General features: G+C 36.4%; 1 protein-coding gene across 1 annotated transcript; it reads left to right on the plus strand.

Annotated features, from left to right (window-relative positions):
- Nucleotides 1-6,912: 6,912 nt before the first annotated feature.
- Nucleotides 6,913-22,001, plus strand: hgsnat (heparan-alpha-glucosaminide N-acetyltransferase). The gene is made up of 18 exons (XM_065254486.2): nucleotides 6,913-7,275; nucleotides 8,065-8,180; nucleotides 8,394-8,530; nucleotides 8,954-9,072; nucleotides 10,274-10,343; nucleotides 10,598-10,667; nucleotides 10,907-11,004; nucleotides 11,428-11,504; nucleotides 13,221-13,251; nucleotides 13,587-13,747; nucleotides 17,170-17,285; nucleotides 17,358-17,479; nucleotides 17,712-17,838; nucleotides 17,971-18,057; nucleotides 18,221-18,298; nucleotides 18,966-19,036; nucleotides 19,872-19,984; nucleotides 20,635-22,001. Exons 1-18 carry the CDS (start codon nucleotides 7,116-7,118, stop codon nucleotides 20,814-20,816), a joined length of 1,935 nt encoding a protein of 644 aa, XP_065110558.1. The 5' UTR covers nucleotides 6,913-7,115; the 3' UTR covers nucleotides 20,817-22,001.
- The last annotated feature ends 714 nt before the right edge of the window (nucleotides 22,002-22,715 follow it).

Raw genomic sequence — 22,715 nt, forward strand, 5'->3', positions numbered from 1 at the left:
CTGGTTACAAAACTGAGCTCCCTAACCATTTAATTTACAGCCTTAAGACTTACAAATAAGGGAGAATTAAAATGTTTTCGTAAGAGTCAACAATAATGTAAAGGTAGAAATAAAAATGAAGCTATAGGAGAGAAGAGAACAACATAAGAGAGGAGAGGGAGAATTTTCTTATAGCCGAATAAATTGTTATCAGTTTTAAACATTCGTTGGCAATTTTAAAGTTAAACAGTGAAACTTTAAGGGCTCTATCATACACCCGGCCGGCGCAATGCAGTGCAATGTGCAATGCAAGTGTCTTTTGCTAGTTTCAACCCGGCGCAATGACCATTTTCACGTTTAGCGCCACGTTGTTTAAATAGCAAATGCATTTGAGCCCATTTTTGCGGCCATGGGCGTTCTGATCTAAAAACGAGGTGTGTTCAGGCAGATTGTTGGCATGTTGCTATTTTGAGGCAATAAAATAGACTACGCCATTGACCAACTAAAACCGGGTCTAAAGTCTATGGCGCAATAGTGTTTTTGTTATTTAATGAGCGTGTTACAAATATGCGCCTACAAAGGGAACGACAACGCAGGTTTGCTTATCACACACATGGATGCGAAGCAGCAAAAAAAGGTTTTACATTTGAAAAAGTAAAGCATTCAAATGTAAAAGATTATTATTAAGTCTCTTGGATATAAATGAGGACCGATTATGAAACGTTAGAAGGTGTAAAGAGCTGCTTCACCTGCAGCCTGGTAAGTAAAAAAAATGCTTTGCTTTTAACAAATGCATCTATTTTTAAATGTTTTTTTAAATGCTATCCCACGGATTTATTGTATATAATGACTTTGTACCTGTGGATATGATGAGATGAGAAACATTTTTAAGTAATGCTTAAAAAAAAAAAAAACCATGGCGCTGTCCGAGTGCTGAAACGGCACTGCGCACGTTTGTAAATTCTTTATCTCCTGTTTGATACAAATAAAGTATTTTTAGAGTACAAACCTTTTCTTACATACTTGTAAATTATTTTTTGATAATATTGAATAGCCATACATTTACAGCAATTAAAGCCTGCTTTTTTTCTTCCATGACTAAAAGAAAAGGGGTTTTAAAGGTTTTAATAAAAAAAATACAAATTTCAATACAAGTGAAAAACAACACAATTATTTAACATTATTCTTAAACTGGTGGTCTTCTTCCTCCGCTTAGTTTTTCAGTTTACAAAGTCCATCATCTAAATAGAGATTAGACATAGCGCCAGCGCAACTGGCTTTTAAAGGGGATGAGAGCTGAGACTCTCATTGGTTTATTGCACGTTACGCCCAAAACACTCCCATTACTCATTAAAAGAATTGGAACAACCCTTTTCAACTGTGCGCTCGGCGCACAAACCATTTTTCCCGTCCTTAAATTAGCAAAAGTGGATTTGGACACGCCCATTTAAACCGTGGGCTGTGCGCTTTAGACAATGCCCTTAGATCGTTAAAATAGGGCCCTAAGGGTTAAAGATTTGTGAGGTGGATAAAGAAAAAAAGTTTTTTTTAGACCAGACACACATTTTTTAATTCCTACCTGTAAGTGACCACCAATGCGATGATCAATGAGTAAATACAATATGCTAGACCTGTAAACAGCTGAAATTACAACCTGAAAAACACACTACTCCAATTATCCTGACTAGACAGCTCAATTTTCTCATTAAAACTCCATTGTTGACAAAATAACCTAAAGCAACATCTGAGAGAGAGCTTCCTCTGAGACCACTTCTTCAAACAGAAAGACAAAGTGGTATATAGTTTCTACTCAACGATTAACAATGCACAAAATGGAAACATCTTACTAAATCCTGTTAAAGTTACATTAAACCATAAATGTACAAAGTGCACGTATCAAATACAAACATTAGGCTGATTGTCAAAACCTTTGCTTTGAACTTGCTTATACACTTTCAGAAGAAACGGTACAAAAGCCATCACTGTGTGCTAGCGTTTCAAAGAGGGTGCATAGATATTTTCGCCCATATTGTATATATTTTTGCTTTTTAAAAGGTACCAGTGACAGCTTTTGTAGTTTTATTTCTGAGAGTGTACTTTCTTACACGGGATGAGCAGAACCAGCCACATCAACATCAAAGATGAGTTAAAGTCAACAGCATGGCTATTACAACCTCACCGCAGACCAAATCTGATGGAGGTGAATATTATTTAACAATTACAATGTAACCCATTTAATCCTTTAATGATACGGTTAGAAACCTAGGTAAACATTTCAGTAAATGGCAGGATGTCTTTGAGGATCACTGACTAAACAGATTGTGGATCAATCCATCAGTCATGAATACCGACTGGCTTTTCTTGTCCTTCATGAAAAATTAAACATTTTGCTCCAATAAAACAAACACGCGTGCACAAACACACACACAACAACAACAACAACAACTACAACGACAGTTACTGCAGCTAAAACAGTTTCCACTTTTACTATAATAAAACAATAATTATTTTTGTAAGGTTTTTGACATTGACACTTCTTGGCATGGCTCTGATTGAACAAAGGACTAAACATTTTTAATAAAATTACATTTTTGTTTTTACTTTTCTCAAGGTCTGGACTGGAGTGTATAAACTCAGAATAAAAGCAAAGCTGTCACTGGGATGGTCCCCTTTAAAAGCTCCTATGTATAACATTTAGTTATATGTATGTTCATTTGAGGTACTAATATGCACACATTACGTATGTGTACTCTTTGAAAGGGTACTGCCCCAAGTTTATGCATATTAAGGTAATTTTTATACAATTTTCTATTTTTCTCTTATAAATGAACACTAATGGCCATAAATGAAGAGAGATCTGGGACGGTAGTAAATATTTCTTAGGTTTAAATTTCTTAAAAAGCATGAAAAAATTTCCTTTAAATTTGTTTGCTTTTGTCTTTAATTACGTTTTTTTTTTTTGTAAACATCAGCAGTAATACTGTAGATATGTGTTTTCTTAAAAGCTTCCTTCCCATTCTCGTTAAGCTGTTTCTCACTACTAATAGACATTTCATAATTAGAAGCCAACAGCAGGATAAAAGCGCAAAGAAATGCTCAAAAGGTTTCTTAAATGGGCCTTCATGAGCCATGATTAAAACCTTCAGTCATCGAGCAATACTGTTTAGAGAACAAGAGCGAGGTGCTCCATATAAGCAACTTGTGCTCCCTACACAAGTGTGCACATAATACACAACAAAAACAGCTTTCAATATGCTCAGTGACAGGGATGCTCTCTGTAACAAATGGCTTTCAAAGCCACAGTCACATCGTAGAATAAAGCAGCTTAAAATGTAAAGGTTCTGCAGACCTAAGGCACAAGATTTGAATAAAATCATTTATAATAATGTCACAACCCTTACTCAGAAGAGGCAACATGAAATCCACTTATTATATATAAGTTTATATATACAGTCTTGTTCAAAATAATAGCAGTACAATGTGACTAACCAGAATAATCAAGGTTTTTAGTATATTTTTTTATTGCTACGTGGCAAACAAGTTACCAGTAGGTTCAGTAGATTCTCAGAAAACAAATGAGACCCAGCATTCATGATATGCACGCTCTTAAGGCTGTGCAATTGGGCAAGTAGTTGAATTAGTTGAAAGGGGTGTGTTAAAAAAAATAGCAGGGTGGCATTCAATCACTGAGGTCATCAATTTTGTGGAGAAACAGGTGTGAATCAGGTGGCCCCTATTTAAGGATGAAGCCAACACTTGTTGAACATGCATTTGAAAGCTGAGGAAAATGGGTCGTTCAAGACATTGTTCAGAAGAACAGCGTACTTTGATTAAAAAGTTGATTGGAGAGGGGAAAATCTATAAAGAGGTGAAAAAAATGATAGGCTGTTCAGCTAAAATGATCTCCAATGCCTTAAAATGGAAAGCAAAACCAGAGAGACGTGGAAGAAAATGGAAGACAACCATCAAAATGGATAGAAGAATAACCAGAATGGCAAAGGCTCAGCCAATGATCACCTCCAGGATGATCAAAGACAGTCTGGAGTTACCTGTAAGTACTGTGACAGTTAGAAGACGTCTGTGTGAAGCTAATCTATTTTCAAGAATCCCCCGCAAAGTCTCTCTGTTAAAAAAAGGCATGTGCAGAAGAGGTTACAATTTGCCAAAGAACACATCAACTGGCCTAAAGAGAAATGGAGGAACATTTTGTGGACTGATGAGAGTAAAATTGTTCTTTTTGGGTCCAAGGGCCACAGGCAGTTTGTGAGACGACCCCCAAACTCTGAATTCAAGCCACCGTACACAGTGAAGACAGTGAAGCATGGAGCATGATATGGGCATGTTTTTTTCCTACTATGGTGTTGGGCCTATTTATCGCATACCAGGGATCATGGATCAGTTTGCATATGTTAAAATACTTGAAGAGGTCATGTTGCCCTATGCTGAAGAGGACATGCCCTTGAAATGGTTGTTTCAACAAGACAATGACCCAAAACACACTAGTAAACGGGCAAAGTCTTGGTTCCAAACCAACAAAATGAATGTTATGGAGTGTCCAGACCTTAATCCAATTGAGAACTTGTGGGGTGATATCAAAAATGCTGTTTCTGAAGCAAAACCAAGAAATGTGAATGAATTGTGGAATGTTGTTAAAGAATCATGGAGTGGAATAACAGCTGAGAGGTGCCACAAGTTGGTTGACTCCATGCCACACAGATGTCAAGCAGTTTTAAAAAACTGTGGTCATACAACTAAATATTAGTTTAGTGATTCACAGGATTGCTAAATCCCAGAAAAAAAAAATGTTTGTACAAAATAGTTTTGAGTTTGTACAGTCAAAGGTAGACACTGCTATTTTTTTGAACACACCCCTTTCAACTAATTGCCCAATTGCACAGCCTTAAGAGCGTGCATATCATGAATGCTGGGTCTTGTTTGTTTTCTGAGAATCTACTGAACCTACTGGTAACTTGTTTGCCACGTAGCAATAAAAAATATACTAAAAACCTTAATTATTCTGGTTAGTCGCATTGTACTGCTATTATTTTGAACAAGACTGTAGGTGCATCAACATTTAGCTATTATGCCACTTGTAGCTGGAATCAGCTTCCAGAAGAGAGATGTGCTGTAACAGTAAACACTTTTAAATCTACATTAAAAACACATCTGTTTACCTCTGCATTTACTGAATGAGCACTGTGCTGCTTCACACTGACTGCATTTTTAATTCCAGTTATATTTCTTAGTGTTTATTCTTTTAAACTGTTTTAATTCTCTTTCAATTGTTATTTTAAATGCTCATGTATCTTTGTTTTGTATTATGTCTCTTATTTTTACATATTTTTTCTATTAGATTGTTTTCTCATTTCTATGTAAAACACTTTGAATTACCATTGTGTGTGAAATGTGCTATACAAATAAACTTGCCTTGCCTTGCCTAGATGGGGCACATTGTGTTTTTCATGTAGGTTTTATATTGTAATTTGAGTCAGTATGTTTGTGGCATGTTGCTGATAATGGAGAAGTTTAAAATAAAATAAAAAAGTTGCTTTCAATCACAATATACCATCCTTCTTTAGAAGCTGTACAGCAACTTTAAGGTAAAACAAAATGTACCCTTGCTTTTAATTTGTCTGAAATTTAAATATTTAAGTATTCATATTTCTAGAGTGTTGTGCTCATTAAATCAAACACTTCAAACTGAATAATTCTGAATGAATATCTTAGAGGAGTTTGACTTTGACCTTGAATAAGTAGCATTCACAGTTTTTTAGAGAAAACATTTGTGCTCTAGTGTCAGGCCAAAACGATGCAGTTTACAGTATGTTAGCAAATTTTGCTTCATTTTTGGTACCTTTCAATAATATTGTGTTTTCAAGTTATTTACCTTTGCACAATTTTGATATCTTACTAAGATATGTTTATTTGTTAGTATATTGGTATAGTTCTCAGTATGGCATTAGTGGGGTTTGTGTGTAGCAATTTTACCAAGCTCATGCATTTAGAAATGCAACATATGGATGGGAGTTCATGCTGCAAGCATAAAGAGTTCCTAGAAGCAGCTGTGCTTATCCTAGTATTTAAAAATAGAAAACATTAGTTATGCAGTATACAGAGACTAAATTTCTTTTTGCACATTTTTGCAAGTGATTTCACTTTATGAAAAATTAAGAGCACCAGTGCATATAAAGAAAATGGCATAATCTTGTTGTGTCCCTAACAGAAAGTGCATCTGCATCTCTGGATAAAGGGACATCAGCATTTCTACATAGGCTATGTCAGCCATTCAATTTCTTTTGAATTCCAACAAAAGCAAACCCCAGGAGCAAAATAAACTCATCCAACAACAATTAACTCATTCAACAATAATGTAAAAGGCTGAGGACAAGGCATATGTGTATTTTAAACTTCCATCAAATATTTTTGAACCCAAATACATGAAAAAACATTGATATTTTGTTGTTAAATGAATGTGAAAGTGTTTTCTTTGCAGTTCTCATTTCCAAAAAATATTGCAATTAAAAAACAATATTTTATTTGGAATTTGGACGTAATATGTAAATAGTTTTATGAACACATTTTTTATATAAATGTGTTCAAACTGTAATAAAAGCATGCATGGCTAAATTGTGGTTATTATGGTTTTATACCAGTGGTCCTACATGTTTTGTCTGCAGTTTTTCACCTGCTAATATTAATGCAACAAAATCCTAGTGAGATGACTTGTAAACATTAAATCTTGATCGACCTTGCTTGAAATGTTTCTTAATTTATTGATTTCATACATTCGCGTATAAGTGTGGTAAGTATATGTTGACTTACAGAATATATTTTTATGTATATTAATGTCCCCTATGAATGTTTGTTGTTTGATATAAGTGCTTTCATATGCGGAACAGGAAGGTAGCTTACTGGGATTTGAGAAAGAGACCGGGCGGGCATTGACCCTCTTCTCTTCCACTACTGCGGAAGTCATAATAGGCGTGTTTGATTTCACAGGGCGTTGCGCAGACAGATTTATATATGACATCACGATACCGCGAGAGCCATTCGAGAGCTTCGCTTTCGAATCCCTCTCGCGGCACTGTGGTATCATACGCAGGTCAAACAGTCATCGCAATGTCAGATGAAGTCGAATGCTCCAAATGAAAGCAAGCAAAATCTTCACATCTAAAGACGACAGAGACAAGAAGGAAGGAAAATCTGATGTTATGGCATCTGAAGGGGAATATAGATGGAATATTTGGGCTTTTGTTGTGCTTCTGTTAGCTGTAAGCGCAGCTCACGTGACAAATGGTAAGTCCTTGTCAACATTTAAATAACATGTCAGTGCTATTCTTATACTGATTATTATCACACATAAAATATATTTTTTGTTCATTTTTTTACTCTATTTTGGCTTTTTGGGCGGCTAAGTAGCTAGCTGCACTGTTAGCCGGTTTTAGCCTATGCTAGCTGTTCTTGTTATTTACATTAATATATAGGCTATGCAGTATATTTGTTTTGATATTATGCCACGTCAAATAAAGTTGGTTCACATTTTCTGTATGATCTGTGTATTATCTTAATTGTCTGGGTTATTGATGTAGCTTGTTATGATGCTAATGTTTACATTCATAGCATCAACAAAATCATTTTACAAACATTATTAGAGGTTCAAATTTCCCTCCTGAGGAAGATCTGGGCAGTTTCTTGTGAGGCAGATTAGTAAAGCATGTGACTGCAGGGGACAGAGTCACTATTGTAATACTGCATGAGTAGGGAGCACCAAAGCATCTGACCCTTTAGTTTAATTTAGCAATTTTATAGTGTGGTTGAATTGAATTACAGAAAGCAATTGAAGTTATCAGAGTGGTAAGTATATATGGGATTTGTTTATTTTTTTAAAGAAAATCTCAAAGACTGTTTTGCAAAACCTTGTAAATGGCCTACCAAGACAGCAAATTGGCCTTGGTATGCACCTATGATGATGTTTCTGATCGTGTACAGTGGGTGTATTATATGCTGCCATATGTTTAAGCTTAATGTATATATGTGTGTACTGCAAGTGCCTTATAATGGAGATAGTGGCTTGTTTGCTTTCAGCATCTCGCCTTCATCGCAAGATATCCGTATTGAAAATGGATGAGGCAACGCTGTCGGTCATGAATGAAATCAAGGATGAGATGATTCTCTTTGTGCTTTCTGATCACTGTTACCAGGTATCAAATATTAATGTTATCTAACAGTATATTAATTCAAAGCCATGCAACTACTAATGTCTCTGATCTGCCCCAGTACAGCATTAATGCATAATGAAACTGTAATGCTTAATGTACCGGTAACTAAACAGTAGCGCTACTTAATTCTGTAATATTGTTCTGTTGACAACCAGCTCTCTGCATTTCTGTGCATGCATGTGTGTGTTACCCCAGTGTTTACCCCAGCCACTGGGACTAATACCTGGACGGCTGGATGATGGGCCCCCTACTACTGTGGGATTCACTGTTGGTACCCAGCACGCTCTGACATTGCAGCTTAACAGCACACCTGTCAACCAAGAGCTATGCAAGTATGTTATACATAAATTTATTTTGTTTGTTTGTTTATTTGATGCCATTCCAGCATCTATGGCTATATTCATGGTTAATCCATACACAAGTTAATCCATACACACGTTGAGGGAGGGGAAATTTGGTATCTCCAATTCACCTAACCTGCATGCGTGTTTTTGGCTTTGAGAGGAAACCAAAGTACGTGGAGTAAATCCAAGCTGACACACGGAGAACATGCACTGAGCCGCCACATACATTGATTTAAAGAACAGTAACAGTTGCAGGCCAGTGTTTATACCAATAACATCAGATGATGTACCATATTGTACCATCATATTGTACCATTAGACCATTAGGTGTTCATGTACTGTATTTGGGGGAGAGATGAATAACAATGTTATTTGGGGGCTTATCTGACAATTTGTCTGATTTGTTTGCAGGGTTCACTTTCACTTTGGGGAGCAGGGGAACTATTCTCTTTGGGTGAAGAACCTTAATGAATCATCGCAGGTTAGCTGTAATATAGTGACTGATACTGGGCCTGTCAACAGCTTCCTGCGTAAGTCGACTTTATATACATGTTTCATGTTTTCTTTGTTTGTACCATAGGTTGTTTGTTTTTTCGTCATCACCTGCTTTCAGATGGAGCGGCATTTACTTAACAGAGCAGTATTTCACAGAGAACTTAGAGGAGCTAGGCAAAATCATGTTCATAATTGTGAAAATCGCCCCCATTAATGTATGCAATTTTGCCAAGCTTTTCAGTGAAATACGGCTCTGTGTAGTAAATGCCGCTCCATCTGAAAGCAGGTGATGGTGATTTACTACTAATGAGATATGCATAGGGGTGTAACGATTAATCGTGCAAATGCGCGTTTTCTCAATGAATGTATTTGAATGAATTACGGTGAAATCCCGGCACATCCGAATGCCAGGGGGCGCTCTTGTGCAGAAACTCCCTTTGTGCCCCAGAAGAAGTAGTATTACAAACCCTATTCCAAGAAATGTCTACAGGAATATTTATACGCTGTTCTTCAAATTGTTTCAGGTATTTTCATGATAATAAAGACTATTTTGAATGATTTTTATTTTACAAGTTTTTTTTATTTTTATTCCATGTTATAAACGACTCAGACTCATAATGATTTAAGATTGATAAGGACTTCCTACTGATCACAGAGCCGTAGTACATGCACAAGCTGTGCATGAAACAAAGAATCGCAGCCTTGCGATTCCGAATCGATTTCAGACAGGCATTTTTAATAAGACACGCAATCGTTACATCCCTTGATATTCATGAGAATCGCAGGCGATTTTTTTTTTTTTGGCCTGCTTTACATGGGGGTGAGTAAATTATCCAGATTTTTTATAAGAAAGTGGATTATTCCTTTAATATTACCAATAACTAGCCGACCAATGTATATTTTTTCAATAACATTATCCAGTATGCAGTGTCTGGAGAGCAGGATGGATTAAAGTCAATAAAATGCCAGTATTTGTCGAATAAAATTTAATGATGCAAATGAGGCTTTAAATGTCTGAAATTACCTTCTCTTTTACACTCCATTTACCCAAACATCACAATTGTAGATTTAAACGAGAAGAATTAAAATTGATTATCCGTAGTTTAGTTATATACTCATCATGGCTACCTGCTTAACTTTTACATGCTTAATAAATGATGGCCACAGAAAGTGTAAAATAAAATCGGCTATATAATTTAAAAGCACTAAACTCTGCTCTGCTTTTATTTTTTTCAGCCATTTTGTTTGCTTTTCTGATATTTGCTGGATTGGCTGCATCATTTGCTATATGGAGAATAGTTAAAAGGTAAAGACGTCTTACAATATGAAGAGCTTAGATGCAAAACCCTCTAAGTGCGTCTGAATGGACTTAATGGATTTGAAGTGAAAGTATTTGATGAGCAGTCGGTATATATTATTATATCTGAGGTGGCGTTTAGCGGCTTTTGCATATAAGCTCCTGATATATATATATTTTTTTTATCATAGACAAGCCAGAACATTTTGAGCTCTTTTGTTGTTGAAAGCTTTTCAAATTTCTACAATTTTTATCCTTTTAAGTCTGGATGCTGTGAGGAATTTACTTCTTCGCTTGGGGAGCGCAATGGAGGCGGAGAGACTGATAAATTCGGTAAGTGAATATTTAACAAATTTTACACCTCATTCTGCTTTCTTCAGATATTGTGAATCTCTGCAGGATTTTGCAAATGTAGCTTTTTTGTTGTTGCTCAAAATTTGGTGTAATCTCTTTATTTTAATAGCTTTTTTATTCCAGTTACGAGTCTTTAAAATCACAGACATGGTAAGGAATATTAATGATCTTTTTTCTTGACTCTCATTAATTTGTTCTCGTTTTCTCTTTGTATCTAGGAACTCGGCAGTCCTAACAGATTATCTGACAACTCGACGGAGTCGATAATTCCAGCAACCGCAGGGCGGAGGCTTCGCTCTTTGGACACTTTCCGTGGGTACGATGCTCTTCGCTAATTATTTTAATTCCCAGTATATTTGAGTTGGGGGATGAAAAATGGAGATGAATATTATCTTGCACAGAAATGAAACGACTGTTATGCATACTGTGAAGCTGGTTGCCCACAGGTCATTTGCATTTTAGTTCTTATATGGAACAATTAAACTGACTGGCATTGAGAAAAGTACCATAATTGCCTGTTAAAACAAGGTTACGTTTGTTGGTAACCTTGCCTAAAAATTGGCATGTAATTACAGTGATTTCTAAAAGACTTATAGTGAGGGAAATACTAAAATAATGAGAATATTTTGTGTTGTATTGGCATTTGTCTGACTAATTTGATCTTATAGACATGCTGAATGAAAAGACTATATTTGGATTGTGGTGGTTTAATATCAGAAATTACATGGTGTCTTCACAGCCTGTCTTTGGTCATTATGGTGTTTGTCAACTATGGAGGTGGACGCTATTGGTTCTTCAGACATGAGAGTTGGAATGGTAAACTCAAATCCTTTACTGTTAGGGCTGGGTAATAATATTGAACCTCAGATTTAAATCAATCTTCAATTTAACAAAACAATATCGATTCAGATTGCTTAATGTGCATGCTTTACTTCAGACATGGCCCGTAAGGATAGCCGAACGATGCTCGGGACTGTCACCTAACCCTAAGTCACACAAAAGTTGATCATTTGCACATGTTTCATTTAAAGATTAAAGGGGACATTTCACAAGACTTTTTTAAGACGTAAATAAATCTTTGGTGTCTTCAGAGTAGTATTAGCTCAAAATACCATATATATAATTTATAATAGCATGTTAAAATTGCCACTTTGTAGGTGTGAGCAAAAATGTGCCGTTTTGGGTGTGTGATTTTAAATGCAAATGAGCTAATCTCTGCACTAAATGGCAGTGCTGTGGTTGGATAATGGGCGATATTATCCCCTTCTAACATCACAAGGGGATCCAAATTTCAATTTCCTATTTTTTTACATGCTTGAAGAGAATGGTTTACCAAAAATAAGTTACTGGGTTGATCTTTTTCACATTGGTTTATAGAAGTACTGGGGACCCAATTATAGCACTTAAACATGGAAAAAGTCAGATTTTCATGATATGTCCCCTTTAAAGAAAAGATGCAAAACAGATTTCAGTGTGGTATGAGAAGTTTTGCGCGTGCATATTCAAAGCATGCACCCGCAAGCCGCATCTTGAGGCTTCGCCGTGTGCAATACCTGGGTTCATGTTTTCTTTTCGGACATATTTATAAGAAATATAAAAAAATCCTGCAATTATCCTCCTAACCCTAGTCTGTTTTGTGAATGTGAACATTTCAGAAAAAAGACGCATGTGTAGCAGTACTATATTGAATCCATGCATTACATGTAGGTCTTAAAGAGTTCCATGTCTGCAAAACAAAAATTTTCAATTAAATATTGATAACTAATCAAATTTTAGCAAGAAGAAAAATAATTTAATTGAATTGCCAAATTGTTTGCAATACCCAGCCCTATTTACTGTGCATGTACCGTTTTTACATTGCATTGTTAAAAACCTTATCCATGTTTTCTGTATCTTAACTCAGAGCGTGCAACACCAAGGTCCTGGGTTTAAGTACCAGGGAATGCATGTATTGATAAAGAGCTAAACATCTTTTCAGATTCATTTCTTCTCTTAGGGGTTGTGCACACAAGGCTAAAAACGCCTGGATGACGGCGAATGCCAGCTTTTTTTTCAGCTGAGTGCCTGCTTTCTTCAGCCGAGCGCTTTTGTAGCTGTGATACTTCAGCTGTGAGCCGGTTGGTTGTTATGATACTTGTCCCTCCCGTCCCTTCTCCACTGTGATTGGACCCAAAGTTGAATCTCTTTCAACTCTCGACGTTCAGTGCCGAGTGCGGAAAAAACGCTGAGCGCCGGCTTTCAGCGCGGAAAAAAAACGTTAGCTGCTGGCTTATTTAAAAAACGCAGAGCTTCCATTGAAAACAATTGAGAACGTGCGCCGGCCGCGGGCGTAAAAAGCTTTGGTGTGCACGCACCCTTAGTCTGTCACATGTTTAACAACTCCTAGTATGTCTTTAAACTCATGAAATCTAATACAGTATAATTGCTAGCATAGCTGAATACAAGTTAATGTTTGAAAATTACTTTTCATGAAGTTGAGGTGAATTTCAAGAGAAGAGGAAGTTATATCAGATTGTCTTCTTCCTCCTGCAGGTCTCACCATAGCTGATCTTGTGTTTCCTTGGTAAGTCTGAAGTCAAACCACTTCTTATTATTTCATATAAATCTCCTCCCCTATCCTCCACTAAAACCGTAGTGGATAATATAGTAATAAAACATTTATTACACTTTATAGTTCATAACTGTCCTTCAATTAATTTGCACTAAAATAAGTGATGGTATATGAGCCAGTTTCCCTCAAATGGATGCTTATCACATGAAATGGCATATCAGATGTTTCACAATGCCAGCAAACACTTTGTTTTTCTGCCGTGCAGCTAAAGCAAGCCAGAAGACTGTGAGGTTAAAGGAATCACTTATATAAGTGAATTGAATGTTTTTTCTCACCCTGTACATCAGGTTTGTGTTCATTATGGGAACATCTATCGGCCTGTCCTTGAGCGGATCATTGCGCAGAGGCGTTGGGCGCACTCATCTGCTGAGGAAGATTTTCTGGAGGAGCCTACAACTCTTTCTCATTGGAGTGATTATCATCAATCCAAACTACTGCCAAGGACCTTGTAAGCAGTAAAAAATGTTGGCTCTTTTACTCTATAGATTGTTACTTCAGTCTTGTTCCTATGGTGCCAGTTGCATTCTGCACTGTTTGTTTTGTGAAATTATTTGTTTTATAAAGCTGTTATCTGTATTCTAAAAGATATAAACCAGCAATGTTTTTTTTTTAGTTATCATGCATGTTTTTACTGACGTTTCCTATTTTTACACTAAATGTCTAAATGATGATTGAATCGAATCAAAACTGGAGTTTTGTGGCATTTAGATGACATTAGATACAATTTTTTTGTTAAAGAGTTTAAGTACAGAGGGAATGAAATGCAGTACGGTTAGTTTAGCCCAAGCCTTGAGCCAAAGACCTTTTTTAGGAAAGTTTCTCCCTACACTGCCGCCGGGCAGTTATTTCAGTAATGCAAGACTAAAGTCCTATCTACTTAAATGGGTTAAGACAGATATCTCTAAAATCATATGCTATTTAATACCATATTTCTAAACAACAATTAAACCTGACGTCAACTGTACCATACATGTAGTTCCTTAAGCTCAAATTTCGAGATGGTCCTCACTGCAGGACACGACATCCAGGGGGCGGGGTTCGATCTTCAACGTTTGCTCTTATCAGTTTAAATCTACGTTTGATTATTAATATAGTCGAGAAAGATTCATAATTCAGAAAGTGTCACAGTTAGGTGTAAGGGACACATTCCCGACAGTGTGATATCACTGAAGGGATTTATTTGTACATTATCCCACTTATTACACAGCTATTCTTATACGAGTGAAAACGCAAATTTATTTGATATCTTTTATTAGCAAAAAGTAAACCATCTACGAGGGAAACCTGTTTCCTAATGGCTTCGTTAAAACAAGTTCAAAGTCCACACAAGATAAACATTCAATTTATTTATTTCTAAAAAAATATGTCATATATATGTTTATAATTATGCATATTTATACTGTATCCATTCATCGGTCTTAAACTGCATGTGTTAATATTGCTCAAAGTAGGCTTACCCGAAATGTTTTACTCCAAAACATTATAGCAACAAACTACTTTTATTGTAGTCATAAGTAAAGTTTGTTTTTATGTAAAAAATAACTTAATTTAGTTACGACTTAAAGATGCAATTTGTATTATCTGCGCCGCTAGATGGCGCCAGATCAAATCAATAACAATGACGCAGATTAATGACGCTCTGAAGCAGCGTGGACTGATGGGATTTGTTGTCTTTAACTCAAACGCGGATGCCCATCAATCAGATGGGAACGAGCAATCATGTTACACATGAGGTAAAGTAATCAAGTTTTATAAATGTTGTGTTTGATGACATAATTTTTTTCCATTATGTAAGGTTTCAGGTAATGTTCAAAAGGCAATTGTTAGTCATAGATGTTACAGTATTAGTCTAATACGATGGTTTGTTAACACAGCACATAATTAAGTGTTCTGATGAACAAACTTACCATAAAAAAGCGAGTGGCCCGACAGACGCGATTACTTCCGCATTTGTCCACGACACTGTTGTCATGTGGTTTTTACGTCAATAAAGGCCGTAACAACGGGTAACGTAGATATTAATGTCATTTACAGGTGACTGCACTGCCCCGTGTCACTGTTTAGGGCAGCAATTTTCTCATAATTTACAAGTAGTTGAAAACATTATAGATATTGTTAGTAATCACCTGGACAAAATATATAACAACGGATTAGTGGTTTTTGGATATTTTACTGCAAATATCTTACAAATTGTACCTTTAATGCGGAAATGGTAACGCAGCAACACGTGTATGACGTGTCTTGTGGTAAAACTGCCGACCAATCAAAATGCAGTTGGAAAAGATCTCTGGATCCAGCTCTGCCCCTGCATCTGAATCCAACCCAGCCCCCTGGATCTGGATCCAACCCCTCCCCCTGGATGTCGTGTTCTGCAGTGAGGCGCTACTGCAAATTTCAGTAAAAACTAATTTTTCCGAGGTTGTTTCAGCTACACCACATGCACACAGGTTGGCAAGCACTTCACAAGACTGTGTATCAAGCCCCTACTCTAGAGATTCGTCAGGCTTATTTGATTGATGATTGGTTCTTTTAATTTGATTGGTCGCCGGAACAGCCATATTGAGTGTTACATTGTCCTTTATTCGTAATAATAGCAGTGCTTAAAGTCCCTGTGAACAGGAAGTCGCAATCAACTTAACTACTGTATTGTGGCGTATTTCCGAGTGAAATGGAAAATAGTGGGTATTACACTGTGAATTGATTGGATATAGAAAAGTAGGCGTTTCATTCAGAAATGGGACCCGCAGCAGACTAATGGTGCATTCACACCAGCCGCGGTAGAGGCGGCAAAAACGAGCTATTCGCGCGTAGTTGGACACTTGAACATTTGAGTTTACTCGCTTCATTCGGAAGTGAAAGCCACGCGGGAAATTTTTGTCATTCAAGACATTCATGCAGAAATTCGTGTTATGGGAGGGGCTTCTGCAACTTGGCTGAGACTATGCTCGCTTCCTGTAATCACATCACTACTACAGCAAGGTCCTGATTGGTTAACGGCGCGCGGAAATCCGCTGAAGTTCCGATTTTTCAACTCGCGCGTTTCCAGCGGCAACACTCGATTCGCGCTGAACGCGCCATCCGCTCCGCAGGATGCCTAATCGCGCCTTTGCATTGACTTAACATGTAAATCACTCGCGCTTTCCGCCTCTACCGCATCAAAAGGGTGGAAGTTAATTTTCAGATTTTTATTTTTGGGGCACATCATTAAAAAAAAATAATGACCCACAAGGATAAACTGCTTATAATGACCAATGCAATATTCCATTTAAAAAAATTATATTTTGATTTTCATGGGGACTTTTATATATCAAGATGTTATATCCAACATTTTTGCTTTAGCTGCAATACACATTTAAATTTCAGTTCAAGAAAATAGGGGAAATATATTGATTACTAATGTTATTTGCAGGGGCATATATCATTTTTCATGGAAAAGGTACTCTTAAATGTAATGATCTGCTCCCCTTATACTATCTTCGTCTGATTAGCTATAGCTAGTAGTGAATCATGACAAACTGAAGACTTTTGCTATTTGAGGAAAGCACAATCCCTCTGAAACGTCCCACCACTATTTTTCATTTTATTAGACAGTACATCAACGCAGGAAGTAAATTGCGTTATAAAAACCATTTTTTCTGAGTTCTTTAATGTTTTCATTTCATAATACTGTCACACTCAACATATTGATTTAATATCACCTGTTACAAACTGCTCATAAAACCTGTCTGTTTTTATGCCTCCTATGTTTAAACATAAAAACTGTGTCAGGATGAAAATAAATAGTTTTAAATACCTTTAAAAACAGTGTGCAATAATATTGCTTTTGAAATGTCATGAGTGATTTATGCCTATGTGCTTGTATCTGTACAGTGTCTTGGGACTCGCTGCGCATTCCCGGTGTATTACAGCGCCTCGGCTTTACATATCTTGTCGTTGCTGCTTTGGATCTTGCAGTTGCCCAGAACCGTCTCACAAATGTGTCAAATGTAAGTTGTATGTTGTTTTCCACACATATGCACAAACACTGAAATGTTTACTGTCCTTTTTTATATTCCCAGGAATCATGCTGGTACTCTCTGCATGATATCTTTCTCTACTGGCCCGCATGGCTATGTGTGATTGCCTTTGAGATAGTGTGGTTGTGTTTGACATTCCTTCTTCCAGTGCCGGGCTGCCCAACGTTAGTAAAATCTTATCCATCTTTTTATAAATATTGTGATAACCTTTAGTAAGTTAACCTTTTTTACGTATTGTAAACGTATAAGGCTTTAAAGTCTTTGGTCAATCTGTCCTGTACAATGTAATTGGCTAACTATGTTGGATGGATAAATGCTGTGGGTTTTTTTATACTGTATAAATACATGCACAGGTTGTTTGTACAGTGAGATTTTATTTGGTCTCCTTTTCTGCAGTGGTTATTTGGGTCCAGGTGGTATTGGCAACTTTGGCCAGTATCCAAACTGTACCGGGGGAGCCGCAGGTTACATCGATCGCTGGTTACTCGGAGACAACCATATTTACCAAACACCTTCAGTACGGGTAAGAAAAGAGACTGTACAACAACTGAAAACCATTGAGTAACCAATCAGGAACCAGTATGTGAGGGTTGGTCACTGTACTTACTGTACTAGCCCTTATTGATGCATTTTATTGTGTGCGTATGTGTCATAGGTTGTTTATCAGTCTCCCGTGCCATTTGACCCAGAAGGAGTTTTGGGAAGCATCAACTCCATATTGATGGCTTTTTTGGGTCTTCAGGTCTGGTTAAAAGTTTTCTCTTCTCTTACTGTGTTTTACTGAACTAGCATCAGGGGTGCAGTCACATGCTTTATCTATTTTTGTTCAGCCTGAACTCAAATCTAATAAAATTGTCCAGTCCTATTGCATTTGCTTTATCTCTCTCTGTGTGTGTGTGTTTCAGGCAGGAAAAATTCTTCTGCATTACAGAGACCAGCACAGACAAATAATGACACGATTTTTGATGTGGGCATTCCTGCTGGTATGATACCATTTTGTTTGCGTTACGCCTTATAATAACGTTCTTAAGTGTTGCACCTGGTAATCTACAGTCTGCCCTCCATTAATATTGGCACCCTTGGTAAATATGAGCAAAGAAGGCTATGAAAAAATGCTTTAACTCTTTCCCCGCCAGCGTTTTTTAAAAAAGTTTAAAAAAAATTCTTGATTTTCACAAAAGTTCAATTCCTTCCAGAAAATGTTCTTCTTAAAATATATAAATAGACAAAATATCAAATAAAAGAACAGACCCTCTGTTTTCAAACAAACAAACAAAAATGTTTCATCCTACCTTCATTAGTTTTAGTCTTTTATCACCTCCCAAATATGGGTAGATTTCTTAAAAAAAGTAAAATTTTGAACAAAAAAAGTCTTTTAATAGAGATCAGATGCAATAAGTTGTGGAAGAGCGCCACCTGGTGGATAGTAGCGGTATTGTGGAAAGCCAGAAATACTCTTCATTGGCGAGAAGCGTTTTTTCTTGATTGATGAGTTAATTCATCAATGGCGGGAAAGAGTTATTGTTTGACATTTTGCTCAAAATATTAACAAAAAAAACAACTATTGCGAACAAATTATACTCTTTTTTTTTTTTTCTTAAATTTTTTTTTTATATTTAAATAAAGTTTAATGTGCATTTATGTGTGCAGGGGATCCTGTCGGCTGTGTTGACTAAATGCTCCACCAACAAAGGGTTTATTCCTGTCAATAAAAACCTATGGTAATATTGATGCATTAATACTGTACATTTAAAGGGATATTCCACTTTTTTTGAAAATATGCTAATTTTTCAGCTCCCTAGAGTTAAACCGTTTTGGAATCCATTCAGCTGATCTCCAGGTCTGGTGCTAGCACTTTTAGCATAGCTTAGCACAAACCATTGAATCTGATTAGACAATTAGCATTGCGCTAAAAAAATAACCAAAGGGTTTCAATATTTTTCCTATTTAAAACTGCCGTAAGAGTCAAGGACTTTGCGGCTGTAACATGGATGCAGCAGGCTTAGTGATATTACGCAGTGCCCGAAAATAGTCCCCTTTGTTACTTTCAATAGCAGGGGACTACTTTCGGGCACTGCGCAATATCACTACGCCTGCTGCAGCCATGTTACAGCAGCAAAGTTCTTGATTATTACGCCAGAATGAGAGTATAGCTCCTAGCATATCTGCCTAGAAAATCGCAACTTTTAATTTTTTGTCGGTCTTAGTACATGATGTAACTACAGAAGAGTCAAGTTTTAAATAGGAAAAATATTGAAACTCTTTGGTTATTTTTTAGCGCAATGCTAATGGTCTAATCAGATTCAATAAATTGTGCTAAGCTATGCTAAAAGTGCTAGCGCCAGACGCGGAGATCAGCTGAATGGATTCCAAAACTGCAAAAAATCAAATGTTTAACTCTAGGGAGCTGGAAATTAACATTTTTTCAAAAAAGTGGAATGTCACAAATATGAAGCAGAAAGTTTTACACCAAGTGTGCTTTTCTTTAGATATGTGTGTGACAGGTTTACTAATAAGTCTTGGGTTCTGTTCTTTGTGACTGTCGTTACATTTCAGGTCTTTGTCCTATGTGACCACTCTTAGCTGTTTTGCCTTTGTGCTTCTCATGGTCTTTTACTACATGGTGGATGTCAAGAAGTGGTGGTCTGGAATGCCCTTCTTTTACCCTGGTAAGCGCCCGAGGCTTCACAAGCAGAATGAATGTTCCCAGACCTGTTTGAACTTTTAAAACTATTATTTTGTTGAATGTTTGCATTCAATATTAGATTTTTACAGCTAATTGATTGCATGGTGGTGTTAAAGGAATAGTCTACCCTTTTGCCATATTAAACTATGTTATTACCTCAACCTAGACGAATTAATACATACCTATCTTTTTTCATTGCGTGCACTGTACAGCGTGTTGTGAATGTGTTAGCATTTAGCCTAGCCCCATTCATTCCTATGGTACCAAAAAAAGTTTTATTTTGTGGCACCATACTTACTGGTATAACTCCTCATGTAACAGTCTTTAAATAGGGAAAACACGGAAGTGTTTGGTGGCTTCCCTGTTTGGTACCATAGGAATGAATGGGGCTAGGCTAAATGCTAACACATTCACAACACGCTGTACAGTGCACGCATTGAAAAAAGATGGGTATGTATTAATTTGTCTAGGTTGAGGTAATAACATAGTTTAATATGGCAAACGGGTAGACTATTCTACATTGTACCTATAGGGGTATCTGTAGCCAAAAATCATTGGCTTGATTCCTAAGGAACACATGTGTGCAATAACTGTAATGCAGGTAAATTACTATGTCAATATTTTACTTGTCAGGTATGAATTCAATCTTGGTGTACGTGGGTCATGAGGTGTTTGAAGAGTACTTCCCCTTTCGCTGGAAAATGGCCAACAGCCAATCACACGCTGAGCACCTGACGCAGAACCTCCTGGCCACCTCTATATGGGTACTCATTGCCTACCTGCTCTACAGAAAGAAGATCTTCTGGAAGATTTAAAAGCGTATTTCCGTCCTGCAGAAAGGACCTGCACTTTGTTTTCTTTGGTCATTTAGATAGTTCTATAGTTAGAGAATCAGCTAATTTCTGCACATCTGTGCCTCATTCGCAAGACAAAATCCCACACAGGATCCAGAAATAGAACTTGATAAATATAGGAGAACGGCAGAAGGAAAGAACAAAAGGGGTGAAATCACGTGGCATTACCAGGACGTCTCTGTGGACTTGGTCAGGCTCTCGAAATGAAGGCCAAAGGCAGATTCTTCTCATTTCTAATTCAAACTGCAAGTTTACAATGTTATACACAGAAAGCAGTGCAGATAGTTTCTAAATTGAGAGCTTTAGATAAGGCTGGAATTTAATTAGGTTTGATTAAAGTACTGATTTATGCCATTGTGTAACTAAAGAAAATGTGGAAAAAGAAACCTGCCAAAACAAAAGGTCTTCGAAACCTACAAAAATGATCAAAATATTAGTATACAGTGTTATTATTATTTTATTATTTTTTTAATGTAATGAATATTCTAAACTGTTTTAAGTTTTTTTAACTGATGTGTACTTGCTTTCTTTTTGCATTTTGTTACTGTTATTTCATTGTAGCCTGTGATGAAAGTACTGTATCTCAGTTAAAAGGTTGTGTGTTTCTGAAAGAGGAAGAAAGTCCTACGTTCTTAAAAACTCAGGAGATTTGCACAGCTCCAGGTGCCAAAAATAGTACACTTCTCAAATGCGTTGTTTCTCTAAAAAAAATCCATTCTTATTATAGATTACTAATAACTCTACTACATAAATCTAATCACAGTAAAACATTATCACTAATATACACTAGTCAACATTTAAAGTGAATCAAAACCTTTCATAAAAGTTTAATTAAAACCAGTACCCAATACCTGTTCTTATCTTAGGGCAACTTTAATGAGCTTTTATGATTCACTTCAAATGTTGACACTATTTCCCTTAACTGTTGCTGCTTGTAAAATGTTTGAGAAGGGTAAATATTAATGTAAACTATATATTGCACGTTTACATAATCATTGCAACTAATCCTTTTATGATATATAATGGATATTTTAGAGATGTATGTATTATTTTATAATTTCCTTATATATAGCTGTTAATTTTATATTTTTAATTATAAGTTTTGGGGAGAATAAAACATTTTTACCATAACGTACATTTACATTACATTTATGCATTTGGCTGATGATTTTATTTCTGTGTGTCTCTGTGTTTTCCCAAAGATTCGAACCCATGACAGTGTGGTGCAAATCCAATGCTGTACCAACTGGAACACAAGATTTTACGACATTATCATATTTTTGCTATCAGGACATAAAGGCTAAAAAAAATCACAAATGTGTAATGCATTGCTTGAATTCATGTTGCCCATTACAAAATTTGATAGTCAGCCCTTATCCTAAGTCTAATGAGTAGGCCCTGGATAGCGGGCTACTCTACAGTTTTAGTGGGAATGAAACCGAGATATTTAGGTGTCTGGGGTACAATTGAGTTGATATTAATGAGCATCATTCTAATAAATGTGGATATGGACGGTGGATGATTGTGCCTTTGGGTGATTTGTCAGGGGTTCAGTTGGGCTGAAACACATGATAACTGAAGTAATTGGCCATGTGATGGTTTATAAAAACATGAACATAACCTTGTGTGGGTTAATCTATAGCACCACTTGGGATAAAAACAATGGCTTAATATTTTTTTTTGTTTATACTGGCTGAGAAGTAGAACATCACAAATCATAGTAGCCTATGCTGAAATAAGCATCACTAAATTTGATGTTAAGATCAATGCACACACTTAACGGCTGATATTACCCACAAATCATTGCAAAAAGGAAGAATTGTAAGTTTACACTGAATTAATAAATATAACATAGTATAG

Source organism: Paramisgurnus dabryanus, chromosome 4 (genome assembly GCF_030506205.2).
Source record: "Paramisgurnus dabryanus chromosome 4, PD_genome_1.1, whole genome shotgun sequence".
NCBI lineage: Eukaryota > Metazoa > Chordata > Actinopteri > Cypriniformes > Cobitidae > Paramisgurnus > Paramisgurnus dabryanus.